Source organism: Notamacropus eugenii, chromosome 3, assembly GCF_028372415.1.
Source record: "Notamacropus eugenii isolate mMacEug1 chromosome 3, mMacEug1.pri_v2, whole genome shotgun sequence".
Taxonomy (NCBI): domain Eukaryota; kingdom Metazoa; phylum Chordata; class Mammalia; order Diprotodontia; family Macropodidae; genus Notamacropus; species Notamacropus eugenii.
Genome location: NC_092874.1, coordinates 38,516,364 through 38,532,625, shown reverse-complemented (window position 1 = coordinate 38,532,625; position 16,262 = coordinate 38,516,364). Strand labels below are relative to the sequence as shown.

The following is a 16,262-nucleotide window of genomic DNA, read 5'->3' as shown; positions in this document are numbered from 1 at the left end:
TTCCATGGCTCTGGGCATTTTCCCTGGTTGTCCCCCATGCCTAGAAGACTCTCCCCTTCTTTGTCTGACTTGGCTTCCTTTAAGTCCCACGTAGAATCCCACCTCCTCTACGAAGCATTCTTCAACCACCCCCTGTACTTCTAATGTCCTCCTGCTGTTGGTTTTTCCTGTTCATCCTGTATATAGCTTGCTTGGTATATATTGATTTGCTTGTCATCTCCCCCATCAGAGTGTGAGCTCCATGAGGCCAAGGAGTAAGCCCAGTGCTTTCCACAAGGCCTGGCTCTTAGTAGGTGCTTAATCAATGTTGGTTGATTGATTGGAGAGTCCCTTAAAGGTAAATGGTCTTGGAGGGGTATTTCAGAAGGTTACAGGAATGGTAAGGGTAGTCTTTAATGGAATCAAAGATTGTTTTTCTTGATAGGATTATATAGATTTAGAAATAGAAGAGACCTCAAAGCCTATCTAGGAGACAGCTAGGTGACTCAATGGATAGAATGCTAGGCCTGGAGTCAGAAGGACCTAGTTCAGATCCAGCCTCATACACTTACTAGCTGTGTGACCCTGGGCAAGTCACTTAACTCTGTGTACCTTAATTCACTGGAGAAGAAAATGGCAAACCACTACAATATCTTTGCCGGAATGGCCCACAGATGTGACTGAATTGATAGAAGACTGAAAGAAGAAAGTCGATCTGGTCTAGTTCCCTCATATCCCAGAGAGCCTGAGTGACTTGTGCACAGCCACTGAATTGGCAAGCATTAGAAGCAGAACCCAAACCCGGGTCTTCCTAACTTCAAATTGAACATTTTAATCAGGGCACCCCAGAGCCTCAGAGTATAAGCATATTCTCTTGAACATAGTAGGCATGTTTATTGAATTGCTGAATGGGGACTTTTTCTATAAGACAAAAAAAAGTTTGTTGAATTGAAAGTAACAGTGGGAAACATGATTGAGGTGGTGGGAGCAAAATGCAGAAAACAAGGCTTATTTTTTATGATTCTATTCAATGTTTCTAGATCTTGGAAGAGAAGGTGCAGTTCAACAATTTAACGGAAGCATTCATTTAAAACCTGTTCTATGTTAAGTACTAAAGGTTACAATGACAAGGCAAAGCATTTCCTACCCTAAAGGAACATACATTGGGGGGGGGTGAGGGGGAGAGAAGGGAGATACCTTGTACTGGTGAAATGAATACAAAATATATGCCAAGTAATACAAAGTCATTTCTAGTGGAAGAGACCAATTACTAACTGGTGGCTTGGTGGTTGTTGCTTAATTGTGTCTGACTGTTTGTGACCCTGTAGACCATACTGTCTATGGGTTTTCTTCACAAAGATATTGGAGCGGTTTGCCACTTCCTTCTCCAGATGATTAAGGCAAACCAAGATTAAATGACTGGTCCAAGATCTCACAGCTAGTGAATGTCTGGGGTCAGATTTTGAACTCAGGTCTTCCTGACTCCAGCTCTAGCCACCCAGCTGCCTCCAAACACAAACAGGTTAAGTGACTTGCCCAAGGTCACAGAGCTACTAAGTGTGAGGGGCTGGATTTGAACTCGTCTTCCTGGCTCCAGGTCTGATGCTCTATCCACAAGCTGTTCCATGGTCCTGTGGTCCTAGTGGTGGATCAAGAAAAGCCTCTGGAGATGGGTGGTACCTGCAACTGTGTCTTTTTAAAAATTCCAGCTCCAGGTATTACATTTTTCTTCTCAATTTTATTTTTAATTCCTCCAGTCACATCCTGAATTTTAAAATCTTTGACACCCTGCCTCTTAGTATAATGCAGCAAGAAAAAAACAACAGTGAGTAAATAAAACAATTATGAACAGGAGAGAAAAGAAGAGAGAAGACAAACCAGTGTGTTATTGAAAGAATGTTTGGCCACATGTCGAATCGTTTCAGTCACTTCCTGCTCTTTGTGACTCTCTATTTGGGGTCTTTCTGGCAAAGATACCAGAGTGGTTTACCATTTCCTTCTCCACCTCATGTTACAGATGAGGAAACTGAGGCCAACAGGATTAGATGACTTAGGGTCACACAACTCGTGACTGAGATCACATTTGAAGGAAGGTCTTCCTGACTCCTACTACATCTGTGTTATTTATCCCTGCCTGGGCTTCTGCCTCCCTGATGTTCTGCCCTCCTAACTGGTGAGTCCCCAATCCTGACCATGACGTCATGAGAGGCTTCAGCAATGTTCACCTCACTATGGGTTTTGTGCTGTGGGCTGCTAAATGAAGTCGCAGGTACTGGAGCAGTAGGGTACTGGCCCATTCAAATGTGCACCCAACACTGACTTTTCCACATACCCCCTAGTGGTTACAAGAGGACTCAAAAGAGTTCGCAAAGCCTGTGGACTTTTATTTTGTTTTAAATTGATACAACTTGACTCACTCTTCTGACTTCCCCATCTCCTTGGCGTCAGCTACTGTTGCCTGCCCCATCCTCTAATGCAAGCCCCTCCCCCGGCATGTCTTCCCTCATTAGAATATAAACTACTGGAAGGTAAGGATTGTTTTGCTTGCTTGTATATATCTCTAGCACCCTGCCTATGGGGCTCTCCACATACTAAGCCCTTCAACCCACCCTTCTAATCTATCTGTCCATCCATCCATCCAATTATCCATCTATTGCAAAAAATGGAATTAAAGGCAATTTCTTCAATTCCTCTTTCCCACAGCCTTGTTTTTCCCTCTAGAAATTGGGCTGCTAAATAAAGTACCCCCTGCAAGTGGTCTGGAAAAATGAATCCTCAGTGCCCCATTCAAATGTACACCCTCCAAAACTCAGACAACCTGGGTATTGGAGATAAGGAGATCCTTCAGAACAAGTAGGCAGCATCAATCTGCCACCCTGCCATTTTCGCAAAATCTTAAGAGCTGGAAGAGACTTCACTGGCCATCCAGTCTGACCCATACCTGAACAAGAAACCTCTCTCTTTCTTTAATAATACTTGCTGATTTGATTTTATCAAAGTCAACACATTGACAAGACGTGAAAATCCAAAATGTGCACAATTTTTTTAACCAAAAACTTTTTCCCATAAACTGAGGCTATTCAAGTATTCATGAAAAAAAGTCACAATTTCTATCATGGCTCCAAATTATTTATTCTATAATCTTCTCTTCCCTGGCCAGGAACTGTAAAAAAGAAGCAAATCCTGACTGAGATAAAAATGACTAATGTGAGGGAGGTACGTAACCAGACTGTTGACCCTCTGGAATCTTTGCCTGAACCACCTATGAATCTACAGATGAAGAGTAAATGTGTTTGCCTTCCAAGAAAGGAAACCTGGACTTCAGGAAGGTACTTTCATTATCCAAGTGCTAGGAAGCTGGCAGACAGTATAGAGGTTGGCATCTGCTAATTTAGCTATCATTGGCAATATTCTCATAAGACTGACTCCATAGCAATGCTGCACACACACATACACACACACACACACCCCACGACCCCATACTCCCTAACAAACATACATTCAGTTCTCACTGAATTGGTCTCAGAAAATAGTAGTAGCTGTAATTTGTATATGACTGAATTGAAGATGCCACTATTTGCTGTTCAGAGGGTTTGCTCTCAGTTCTAAATTGGCCTCTTCCTTAAAAAGGGATAGACCCTTCCCTCTAACAACCCCACCCCCCATAACCTCTGAACTTGGCATAGAACTTGAAATGCACAATGTTCAACTTTGCTTCCATCTCTCAGGAAAGATTGAAGAGTCTATGATGACCCTCATAAGAGAGAATGATTGATTACACATTCCTTAATTAGACCAGAGGTAGAGGAAGAATTTTAGGGAAGGTACACAAAGACTTTCTGTCTCTCTCTTTTTCATTTCTGTCTCTATCCCTCTTTGTCCTCTGTCTCTTGCCTTTTTTTTTTGGCAGGTCAATCATTCCTTTCTCTTGAGGAATCTCCATTCTTGCTGCCCAGAAGTCACACGGCTACTTTTTCTCAGGCATCATCCCCCTCTTTCTGTGTGACTTCACACTACGCATAGAGGCACTTAGAATGTAATTCCATTCTGTCTGCAAGAATGCTTGGATGTCTACACAGTTAAGATTATCATTAATAATTACGTCTCCAATTTAGAGAACTCATTTTGGAAAGATTTACATGTTTCTATTGAGTTAAGAATTTCCCTGGAAGTCCATAAACATGTAAATATCCCTTCTCTCTTGGTAACAGACTGGTAGAACACAATCATGTCTGTTTTACTGAGTGAGATTCGACTCAACGTAACAGCGTATTGGCTATTTACTAAAATATTCCAAGAACCACAGGCTGGGAAGGGAATTCTTGCCCATTCCTGAGCAATAGTCATAAAAGGGTAATGGGGAGATATGAAGCAGTGTTGGTAGCAGACCGGGAAAGGAATGTGGTTAACATATGCTAATATTCCAGATCAGTTAAGAAGGTAACAAATGTCACTAAGATTCAATGGAAAACAAATCATGTAAGCCTTGAGTTAGGTGGCCTCGGTTTTGTGAAAAGACTTCTCTGTTTTAGTGATGCCTAGACAATAGTCACCTGCCAGGTCAAAAGCATCACAAATTCTCAGTGACAGGAGATGGTAGACAAGGGCTTTGCCAGGATTTGTTGCTTTTCTGTATCACCAAAGAAATGGATGATAGTGTTTGTTGTAATGGTGACTAAGGTGAGGATGGAAGAAGGGAAATGAGAGTGACTGGCCTCTACTGCCACCTGGTGAACACAACACCAACGGCAATGCTTTTCAAGCCCTTTTTGGACCTTCTGTGAAATCTTGGAATGAATCCTGGGGTCCAGTTAACTTGGTTAAGGATGAGTAACTCAAACTTGCCCCGCCTTCTCTAATTGACCTGGTCCCAGGTCTCCCCAGCCTGAAAGGAATGGACCTTTCCCTTACTCCTACCGTTTCCAATCTTTCCCCCAGACAAGGCTAATTAATCTAGTCAGCAATGAACACTGGCTGCCTTGTGGCTCTACTCAGAATCCCTGAGTTTGAGATATAGATTTTTTTCCCCCAAACCTTCCCTTTGTAGTCACCACTGTCAGGTTTCTTGCACTCATCCAGGTCATATCCCATCCTTCAAACCCCCACAGGGGGTTCCTATCTTACTTCTGGAAGTTCTGTCCTACTGACCTCCAAGAAATAACGTTCCATGTATGTTGTATTTACTTATATGTGTGTTTGCCTCCTAATAAACACCTTGAGCTCGGGGTTTATTTTATCTTGTTTTTGTAGCCCTAATACTTAGCATTGTGCCTGGCACATAGTAAGAATTTAACAAATAGTTACTGAATTTTTTTTTTTTGCTATTCTTTTTTTCCTTTTTTTAATTGAATTATTTTATTTGTTTTCAGTGTTTGACAATAACTTCCACATATCTTAGATTTTTTTCTACTCCCTCCCCTTCATTTCCCCCTCCCTCCTCACTCCTTCCCTGAGATGGCATACAATCTTATATAGGTTCTACATAGACATTCCTATTAAATGCATATTGCACAGAAGAATTAAAATGAATGGGAGAAACCATAAAACAAAAAAAACCATAATACTAAAAAAATGGTCTGCTTCTATCTGTGATCCAATTTCATAGTTCTTTCTCTGGATGTGGAAGGCATTTTGCCTCAAGAGTCCAATGGAAATTTTTTAAGTCCATGCATTTCAATGAAGTACTAAGTCTACCAGAAAAATTCCTCACACACTGTGGTTATTGCCACGTACAAAGTTTTCCTGGTTTTGCTCCTTTCACTCAGCATCAGTTCATATAAGTCTTTCCAGGCTTCTCTGAAGTCTTCCTCTTCATCATTTCTTATACTGCAATAGTATTCCATTACATTCATATACCACAACTTGTTCAGCCATTCCCCAATTGATGGGCATTCCCTTGATTTCTAGTTTTTGGCCACCACAAAGAGAGTTGCTATAAATATTTTTGTACATGTGGGACCCTTTCCCATTTCTATGATCTCTTTGGGATAGAGTCCCAGAAGCAATATTGCTGGGTCAAAGGGTATGTGCATTTTTGTAGCCCTTTGGGCATAGTTCCAAATTGCTTTCCAGAATGGTTGGATCAGCTCACAGCTCCACCAACAATGAATTAGTGTTCCAACCCTCCCACATTTTCTCCAACATTTGTCATCTTCCTGTTTTGTCATGTTAGCCAATCTGACAGGTGTGATGTGGTACCTCAGAGTTGTTTTGATTGCATCTCTCTAATCAATAGTGATTTAGAACATTTTTTCATATGATTATAGATACCTTTAATTTCTTCCTCTGAAAATTCTGTATTCATATCCTTTAACCATTTATCAATTGGGGAATGACTGTATTCTTGTACACTTGGCTCTGTTCTCTATATATGTTAGAAATGAGGCCTTTATCACAGATACTAGCTGCAAAAATTCTTTCCCAGTATTCTGCTTCCCTCCTAATCTTGGTTGCATTGGCTTTCTTTGTGCAAAAACTTTTCAGTTTAATGTAATCAAAATTATCCATTTTGCACTTCATGATATTTTTTATCTCTTGTTGGGTCATAAATTTCTCCATTTTCCATAAATCTGACAAATACACTATTCCTTGATCCCCTAATTTGTTTATAGTATCAATCTTTATACCTAGATCATGTATCCATTTGGACTTTATTCTCATGAAGTATCTGACCTTAGTCTATGCCCAGTTTCCGCCACACTGGTATCCAGTTTTCCCAGCAATTTTTGTCAAATGCTGAGGTTTTATCCCAGAAGCTGGGGTCCTTGGGTTTATGAAACAGTAGATTGCTACATTCATTAACTACTCTGTCTTGAGTACCTAACATATTCCACTGATCTACTCCTCTGTTTCTTAGCTAGTACCAAGTGGTTTTGATGGTTGCTGCTTTATAATACAATTTAAGATCTGGTAGGGATAGGCCACCTTTCCTAGCATTTCTTTTCATTAGTTCCCTTGATATTCTAGACCTTTTGTTCTTCCAGATGAATTTTGGTATTATTTTTTCTAGCTTGAGAAAATAATTATCTGGTAGTTTGATTGGAATGGCACTCAATAAGTAAATTAATTTAGGTAGAATTGTCATTTTTATTATATTAGCTCGGCCTACCCATGAGCAACTGATGTTTTTCCACTTACTTAGATCTGACTTTATTTGTGTGAAAAGTGTTTTGTAATTGTGTTCATATAGTCCCTGGGTTTGTTTTGGCAGGTAGACTCCCAGATATTTTATAGTGTCTACCATAGCTTTAAATTGGATTTCTATCTTTTGCTGTTGGGCTTTGTTAGTAATATATAGAAATGCAGATGATTTTTGTGGGTTTATTTTGTAACTTGCAACTTTACCAAAGTTGTTTATTATTTCAAGGAGTTTTTACTTGATTCTTGAGGATTCTCTACGTATATCATCTATTGTCTGCAAAGAGTGATAACTTGGTTCCTTTTTTGCCTATTCTAACTCCTTCAATTTCTTTTCCTTCTCTTATTGCTACAGCTAGCATTTCTAATACCATATTGAATAACAGTGGTGATAAGGGATATCCTTGTTTCACCCCTGATCTTATTGACCAAACATGCATCTAGCTTGTCCCCATTGCATATAATGCTTGCTGAGGGTTTTAGGCACATACTACTTATTATTTTATGAAAAGTTCCATTTATTCCTATGTTTTCAGTCGGAATGGGTGCTGTGTTTTGTCTGAAATTTTTTAAAAAGTCTAATATGACAAATATGAATAGCTCAGGATTGTAAAGCACTTTGTGGTTTGTCTTTCTCTCACAATAAGCCTGTAAGACAGGCACTAGCACTAGACAGCAGTATCCAGCAGTGTTCTTTAAAAGTATCATGGAATATACTTCACATCTCTCTCAACTCTTCCTTCTTCATGTGGATCTGTGGACTCCTAGTGTGGTCTGGTGGATAGACTTAGAATTAGGAAGAACTGGGTTCAAAGCCTGTTTTTAATAGTTCCTAGCTTTGTGGCCCTGGGCAAGCTAGTCACTGGTCCTCTCTGAGTGTCAGTTTCCACATCTATCAAATGGGATGGTTGGATTAGGTGGCCTGTACTTATGCCTTCCGGCTCCAAAGGTAGGATCCAGGAGAGAAATTTTCCTGTGAACTATTTCCACTATTTAGATACAATGATGGATGGTTATTTTCTCTGGGTTGATCTGGAATTAGGATTATGCAGAACAGCCAAAGAATGGGGATTCTTTGACTGAACGAAAATGCCTTTACTCAGTGTCAGGCCCTGTACTAGGTTTGGGGGCAACAATTACAAAAAAGCCTACCCCCAAGGAACTTTATACTCTTATCAGGAAACAGCATATAGAAAGGAATGAATGTTTGGGTTTGGGAGGTCACAGTAGAGACACAGGGCAGGTATGTTTGGAGAATGGAGAGGAAAAGTACATTTAAATATTTAAATGTGTGTGTATTTTATGCCAGAAAAGCCTGTTTTCTCTGCCATGGATTTATCTTGTGGTAAGTCAAGTCCCATGACTAACAAGGAAGGCTCCAGGCTTCAGAAATGTACATGAGCACGGTTCTCCAAAGCAGGTGGTGGGATGGGGTAGGGAGGCACAATCTGTCCTAGCTCTGACCCTGGAAAACGTACACTGCTTTTAAACAATGCCTTATTTCTCTATCAGCTCTGGATTTGTCTGCCTCTCCATGAAGACAAGTCAATGTTGCTCCAATCTCTTCTGACCATCTTTTCTCACCTGTGACCGGAGTTTTGTTATTGGATTATCCAAGAGTGTCCTGGATTTACAAGAGGGCCCTAATGGCCCCTGGGTATTCAATCTGTGAAATCAACTGTTCATATGTCATCTTGCTTTGTGACTAAGCCTTACTGCAATTGTCAAAAGAAGTACTGGCTCAGGTAGCTGGGCACTAAAGCCATCATAGCAGATATAATGAAAACCAGGCCATGGAGAGAAAGGAGAGTTAATGCATTCTGCCTTTATTCTGTTCCCTTTTAGGCTTTTCTTGAAGCATCTGTGTTTGTGGCCAAACACTGTATTTGCTGGAGGCAGATACATCTGCTCCTAGCCCAAGGATGTGGGGAGCAACAAGAGAACACACTTCCGTAGTTACCAGCAAAAGAACAAGTGACAATAACAAGATTCAGAAAACGCCCACAATTCCCCATGCTGAAACATGCACTTGGAGGGTTTTTTCCCTAAAAATGTGTTCCTTCCTCTTCCTCCCATTCCCATAAAAGTTCACAGAAGATTCTGAAATATATTTTATTAGAAAATTTTCCTTTTCAACAAAAATATAAAAAACCTCTACCTTTCTCTTGGCTTGTTTTAAAACAACCATTTCTAGGATCTTCTAGAGCCCAGCGACAGACAGGACTTGGGAACCTGAAGATGGCTATGAAGAACAGAACGATGGCTCTTCAAGCCAGGATGTGGCTGCCACGCTCTCATTGTCCTTCATGCACAGCCTCCCTCCGAGGTCCCGTCATGTGCTGGGGAGGTCCACATTTGTGGTACAATTCAGATGTAATGGGATCCACCCTTGCAAACCAAGTTACCGAAGGTAAGTATATGCTACTTAGCAGCAAGGTACCACACAACAAGACAAGAGACACCAAAATCCTGTCTTTTTGGGCAAGAGCTCTCAGAGGTGTGGGCCTTCTCTTTCTCCAGACTTGGAAAGTGGGACAAAGCCCCATTTCTTTTGTACTCCATTCCTTCCAGCCCAGCCCTGGTATCTCCTGTTGGCATACACACCTTGTGGTGCTGCGTTCCTGAGGGTTAAACACTCCAATATACCAGGGAACTGGCATCACATGACTTCCCCCATCCTTAAGTGATGTCAACTTATGAGAGAAGATGTGGAAGATGATCCAGGCGAGCACAAAGCCATAATGGTGTAACTTAACTTTTCTAAGTCTCAAGTTGCTGCCCATCAAGTTTGAAATATCCTCTAGGAGATGCCTGAACAAGGAGGTGGGCCAGCTGCATGACAGAGCGTGAGGGTTAACAAACATCATAGGCACTGTGGAATGTCAAAAGACCTGGAGCAAGGGTCCTAAACCTCTCTCTGTGTCTCTGATCCCTTGGAACTCTGGTGAAACCTAAACACCTGTTCTCAGAATCATGTTTTTAAATGCCTAAGATACATAGGATTGCAAAGGAGACTACTTATACTGAAATAGTTATTGAAAAACGTTCACAGACACAGGGTAAGAAGCCTGTCCCAGAAGAAGGCCTCCACTGTGCAGTAGGGACTCTCTGTAAAGGAACAGTGAAGAATGAGGTATCATCGATGGTCTGTGTTCTGCACCACTGGAGGAAAGATCCCCATTTGTGAGATAAGAGATTCCCTGAAGAAGTGTATTTCTAAACTGTGACAAAAACATTAATTTTCACTGTGCATCTCTGCCCCAAATTGTGCATTCTGTGAAGGGTTGAGACTTGTGATTACAGCAGTGAGCATCATGGTGTCTTTGGAGGCTTCCGAAATTTGCTCTGCAGAAAAACTCTTGGCACACACAGGCCTTCTTTCTTATTCACAGTTTCTCGAAGCACATACTCATTGACCACTTCTGCATATCCTGCAGCTCTGAAGAGCTGAGCCAGGAATACTAGAAGAGAGAAAGGTAAATGGCACCAACATTCTCTGCCTGAAGAACTTTCCTATCATCTCCCCAGGTCATGGCAGCTGGGAAGTTAAGATCGTGCTTTTATTTTAAACAAGTGAATAGTTTACTTTGACATTTTAGGGTAGTTTTGGCTTTAATGGAAAAGGAAGCTTACATGGTCCCATTTCCTACAAGTTCATTGTTTTTCCTACAAGTTTATTGTTTTTACACACATGGAAATTTTAATTCCCAAGAAATGACTTTCATGGGCTGGTGAGCTAGAAGGGACCTCAGAGATCATAGAGCAACTCCTTCCAAGGGGCACAGTGAAATGACTTCCAAGGCCACATAGGTGGTAAGAAGAGAAGTCAAAAACAACAGAAAAGTTTCCTGACTCCAAGTTCTGAGTTGTTTCCATGACCCCCCTGGTTACTCATCCAAAGACTCCTCCTCCAGACCACACATTTCTAGTATAAAATGGGGTAGCTCAAACCTGCCCCATGTAAGCTGCCTTCCACATGTCCAGGGTAGGCATCCTGTTTTAATTCAATCCAATTATCATCTCAGGGATACCTACTCTGTGTCCAGCACAGCAGACTAATGATTCCTTCAAAAGAACCAATGAACAAGCATTTATTAAGCACCTACTACAATGCCAGGAAGGCACTGTGTTGAACAATGTACAATGTCCCTATTTAACTAAAAAGAAAAGACATGAATCTCAAAGCTGGCTGTGTTAGCAAAATGGCTTTGCACCCTGGAGTGCTTTACTGTTTTACTCTGAGCACATCATTTGTTGTAGGACTCAGGTGGCTGGGCAGGGAAAGCGCATGCGTGCGTGCGTATGTGTGTGTGTGTGCGTGTCCTAAAATCCTTCCCCTGCCAGGAAAGTGAAGGCGAAATCTAAACCACAGTTTGCAACACACAACTGGTCCTAACACAGCAGCCTTGGGATTCAGCTTTACACTTTTTACGTGTGGCCTCCATTTCATGCCTTCCTTGTGAAAAGAAGCAATAACGTCGAAGGCACCAAACACCATTAACAAACTTTCCTCATTCATTTCAACCTTACGACATTTCTATTTTCCAGGGCATCTTTCCCCATCACCCAAAAAGCCTCCCTATCATCCCAGCCTGTTGCCCCCAGGAGCTCCTGCCAATGAAATGTAGCAAACCTGATCACTGCAGCACCATTTCTCTCCTTCTCTACAAGCATCTGTGTTTGCATTTCCTCTTGACAGTGTCCTCCTAGAGCCTTTACATTTGACTCCCCTCTCAACCATTCCACAGAAGCTGCCCTTTGAAAGCTCATGGATGACCCACTGACCCTCAAATCCAGCGCCCTTTTCTCCCCTCTCATCCTCCCTCACCTTAGCTGTATCTGTCCCTACCATCTGTGGTAACATGGATATCTCTTCCTCTCTCACTTATTACTCAGCATTCTCCACTCTGCTTTCTCCATCCACTGTCATGGCATCTACACAGACACCTTCCAAATTCCATCCCACCTTCTTCCTAATCCTTTATCTCTACAGTCTCAGACATTTCTGTTAGATGGCTTGGTTTCACCTCCAAAAACCAAGCTCACTCTCTTTTCCCTGAAGCCAGTTTTTCACTAGCACCGCCATTTCTCCAGGTCCTAAGGCTGCAATTTTGGATTCTCTCTGCCACCCCTATCTTTCATTAATTTGACAAATACTAATTTAGACTTTTCTATGCACAGACACATATGGAGTAGAGATAAATGTGGTCCAGATGAGAGCACCCACCATCTCAAGTCTCTTCTAAGGTGAATCCTGAAGTTTTCAGACTTTTTTTTGGTTGTCAGAAGCCAGGTGCCCCTCACCTGGGCTCTAACTACTCACCTAATCAGTCATTGTCTTCGGGACAGGGAAGGATCCCCTTATGTCTTTGGTGTCTTGATGTCCCCAGTGCCTGATCCCTTGATGAACCAGTCCCACTGCCTTTTGTTCTCCAGGTCCCTGCCCTCTTGTCCTATGGCCCATCTTGCTCTGCCAAGCCTCATCCTTGACTCGAAACCATGATCTGCCACTCTCACTCCTTTTCATGTGCTGTTAAAGAGAAAGTCACAGGACAATGCCATCTGGGTTCTCAACTTGTTTATGTGATGGCAACTCACCTGGACTTTCACTGCCTCAAGGCAATCCTTTCACACCTCCCTGAATCACTCTCCCCCTCTCTACAATGGCTCTTCCAAGCCTTCTCACTTCTCCTCAAAATTCCCATGGCTCTCCCTGCCTCTCCCTCCAGCCAAGACCTTGCCTCATGTTTCATTAAAACAATGGAGGCTCCTTGCCAAGAGCTCCTTCCCCTCCCTCTTCCTCCTCATGCTGCATCACTAAGATGCTTCCCAAGACTTCCTCCTCCTTTACCCCATCTCACATGAAGGTGGTTCTTTCCACTGACCAGGCAAACCCCTTGGCATGCATGACTGAGCCCGTTCTCTCCCTTCTTTTTCAGCAGACTGCCCCATCTATCATCCCCATTCTCTCCCTAATCGCTGTTTGCTCCGAGGCTGCTTCCCCATCACTGCCTATAAACACGCCCATGTTTCCTCCACCTTCCAAAGCCTTCCCCCGACCCCTTCTGGGTTCATTCCTCCCTTTCTTTACAGCTCATTCTATCCAATCCATCATTCAGTGCTACTGACTTCTCCTTGGACACCTCTCCTGACCATCCCTTGTTCTCCATTCTCACTGCCTACCTAGTCTATCAAACACATAGCATTTATTAGGCACCTATTGTGTGCCAGGCCCTAGCAATACAAACACAGCAGCAAGCAGGACCTCATCCAGGTCCCTGCCTGGCTCTTATTTCAGCTGGATGACTTCAGGACACCACACGCTGACTCCAATACACAGCTCACCCCGTCTGCCATCTCCCCTCTCCTCCCCGCAGCTGTCCCCTGACTTCTTAGATGCTGTCTCCAAACTTCTTGGAGAGCCCTGTCCTCTGTGATCCTATAACAGTGTGAGCCACTTCCATGCAATCTACCACGTTACATCCTTGTCTTATATTGAGCTCTCAATGCTTCATGCACATGTATACAAAGACATACAGATATATAGCTGTAGATGGAGAGACAGACGGATCTTCGGATTGTACAGCCTGGTTTTGCCCTGCCACCAACATTAGTGAGTCTTTGAAGGAAGGGACCTCAGCTGTGCCTAACAGAAGGCATTAAATAAACACTTCTGGTTTGATTGCCTTGGGTTCTTCAAGTTTATATGCCCTGTCTACATACAAAGCAGTAAAGAACAGAGGATTTTTCTTGTATAAGGTCTGGCTTTTGTTTCTACAACTATACAAAACAGTAATGTGCTGAGGGGCCCCCTTGGGAGGGCAAAGGATACATTTCAGGCCCTGGATTGTGGAGGTTCATTCCACATCCACTCCAAACACTTATTCCTCACTGCCCTCTCTTGCCTTCAAAGTCCAGAGTTCAGTTAGATGTGTAAATGTTCTCTCTCACGCTTTCCTTTGAAATGTGAAAATCTGACCGGTAAACCATCGGTCTGTACTGATCATGTCATGATCTGTCTAAACACCAGAACAGAAAGGTGAAAAGGGGTTGTACAAACCTCTCACGCACAAACGATGTGAGCTACAACATCAGAATTAATTATAATTCAATGAACAACTGAAAGTGCACAGAAAACACTTTAAAGGGAAATAGCCCTTTCATTTCTCTTACCATCAGTAAAGAAATAGGCCCTGGTCCCGTCTTGTCGAACGTAAAAGTTTTCTGCCAGCTTGTTTCCAGCTTTAAACCGAAGCATCGCATGATCATTCAGCCCATAGTCTCGAAACAAGACACATTTACCTGGCTTTAATACCTGGTGAACACAAACACATATTGCATATTATTTTCATGTATTAAGTAAAAGCACGATAAAAATTGCATGTCAACTGAAATCTCCTTAGCTCAGATACCACTAATTCAAGCTTGTGTAAGTTTGAGGCTGAGTTAAACTGGAGTATTGATGTGACATGTGGCAGAGCAATCAAATGACTGGAAAAAAGGAGATTGCTGCCTCAGCTGTTTAAGAGGATGAGTTTGAAACACTCCTTTTAGTGGGTGTATCCATTCCTGCAAACCTCTAAGAAATGACAAACCACAATGCTGAAAAAAGTCTATGTTTAGGACTTTGCCTGTTACAAAGTTTTCCTCCAAAGGCCACATTCCCCCAACCGTCACTAGAGTCCAATTCATCTGTAGTTGGCCTCAAGCTGACCAGCTTCATCTTCCGGGGACCAAAAGGCATGGGACACTCATTTGCAAGTCATGCAATCTTCCTGTTAAATTCCTGAAATTTGGTACTCTATGTCTACATGGGAAATAGTTTAATTCTTCTTTAAAGTTTATCTTTCGGCAGTACAAAATAATTATTTAATTTTTACAGCAAATTTTCTATTTACAAAAATGGATTTGACCCACATCATCACCTGAGCAAAATCAAAGACCACAGTTTCTGATGTCTGACACATACAGAGCACAACGGACCAAAGGAAAGGTGGTTCCCAAGGGCTTTCCAGAGAGAATGATTTTAAAGCCTCCTCCCCCGATGACAGATCAGGCTCTCATCTACCTTGTAAACATTTTGCAAGACCAGGTGCATCTTGTCTGGGTGAACAGCAGAAAGCACAAATATCAAGGTGACAACGTCGACAGAGGCTGCTGGGACGTGTTCCAGGAGATCATCTTGGGTAAGATCACAGCGGAACGCCTTGCACCGCTCAGCGTCATACAGAGGGTTTTGCTGTTCAGCAGGGAAAAGAGGAAAACATGACAAACGATTTCGTCATTAAATCATGGCCGCCCTGAAGTAATTCAGATTCCACATTTACTGTGCGGACTGTATGTAAGGCACCGTATTAGATGCCAGGGGAACAAGGTTAGAAATGATACTGGCCTTGCCTTTATTCCATGGGGGGGGCAGGAGCTGAATTAACCCAACAGCATGAATTAATTTCATGAAAACATGGTGTCAGGGGAAGCCTTTTGACAGCGACTTTGGTAATAACAGGTATAAATCAGGTAGCCAAATAAATCGATAGCCAAATGCTCTCGGCCGTTTCATTATATTATGGATGATACTAATCATTTTATAACCTTGCACCAAAGTTTTGTGATGTCATAAATTTGGTCACAACACATGTAACTGGTACTATGGGGAGTAAATGTCAGAGCAGTGTTATACAGGATATGGCCATGCTACAGAGGACAGAGAAAAGATTACTTAACAATTGATTAAACAAAGAAGGTGGCAAATTCTCACAAAGTAGCTAGCTCTCCAATGCTCCTAGAAACCACAGGCTCTCATTCCTGCCCCAGGCATTTTATTTACAGAAGTCTTTAACACTTAAAATGTTACAAGTAACAGGATTTAATTGCTACATGTTGCATTTTACTAAATGGCCAACAAAAAATGTGCATTTCATAAGCCTATAGCAGCAGATAAGCTCCTCAAGGTTAGGAAACAGCTTCCCTGTAACTGTAACCTGTAACTCTAGACTGCCTAGCATACAGTACATGCTTGGGAAATGCTTGGTAACTGAGGGATATGGGGCCAAAGAAATGGTAAAAACCCGGGTTACCTCTCGTCAACTCTTGGTCATTTAAGGGCTGACTTTTTCCATTTGGAAAACTAAATCAGCATGGTGGGT

General features: G+C 42.2%; 1 protein-coding gene across 6 annotated transcripts in view; it reads right to left on the bottom strand.

Annotated features, from left to right (window-relative positions):
- Nucleotides 1-16,262, bottom strand: part of METTL6 (methyltransferase 6, tRNA N3-cytidine) — a 48,861-nt gene that overhangs the window by 26,677 nt on the left and 5,922 nt on the right. For 4 of the 6 annotated variants that reach the window (XM_072651284.1, XM_072651289.1, XM_072651286.1 and 1 more), the window contains exons 4-5: nucleotides 15,185-15,355; nucleotides 14,290-14,431 (exon numbers count right to left, since the gene is read on the bottom strand). In XM_072651284.1, coding sequence (XP_072507385.1) covers nucleotides 14,290-14,431; nucleotides 15,185-15,355 — 313 coding nt within the window. Of the gene's footprint in view, nucleotides 1-8,921; nucleotides 10,578-12,546; nucleotides 12,647-14,289; nucleotides 14,432-15,184; nucleotides 15,356-16,262 lie in introns of those variants that run through there. The other 2 variants (XM_072651285.1, XM_072651288.1) reach the window with 2 other exon arrangements.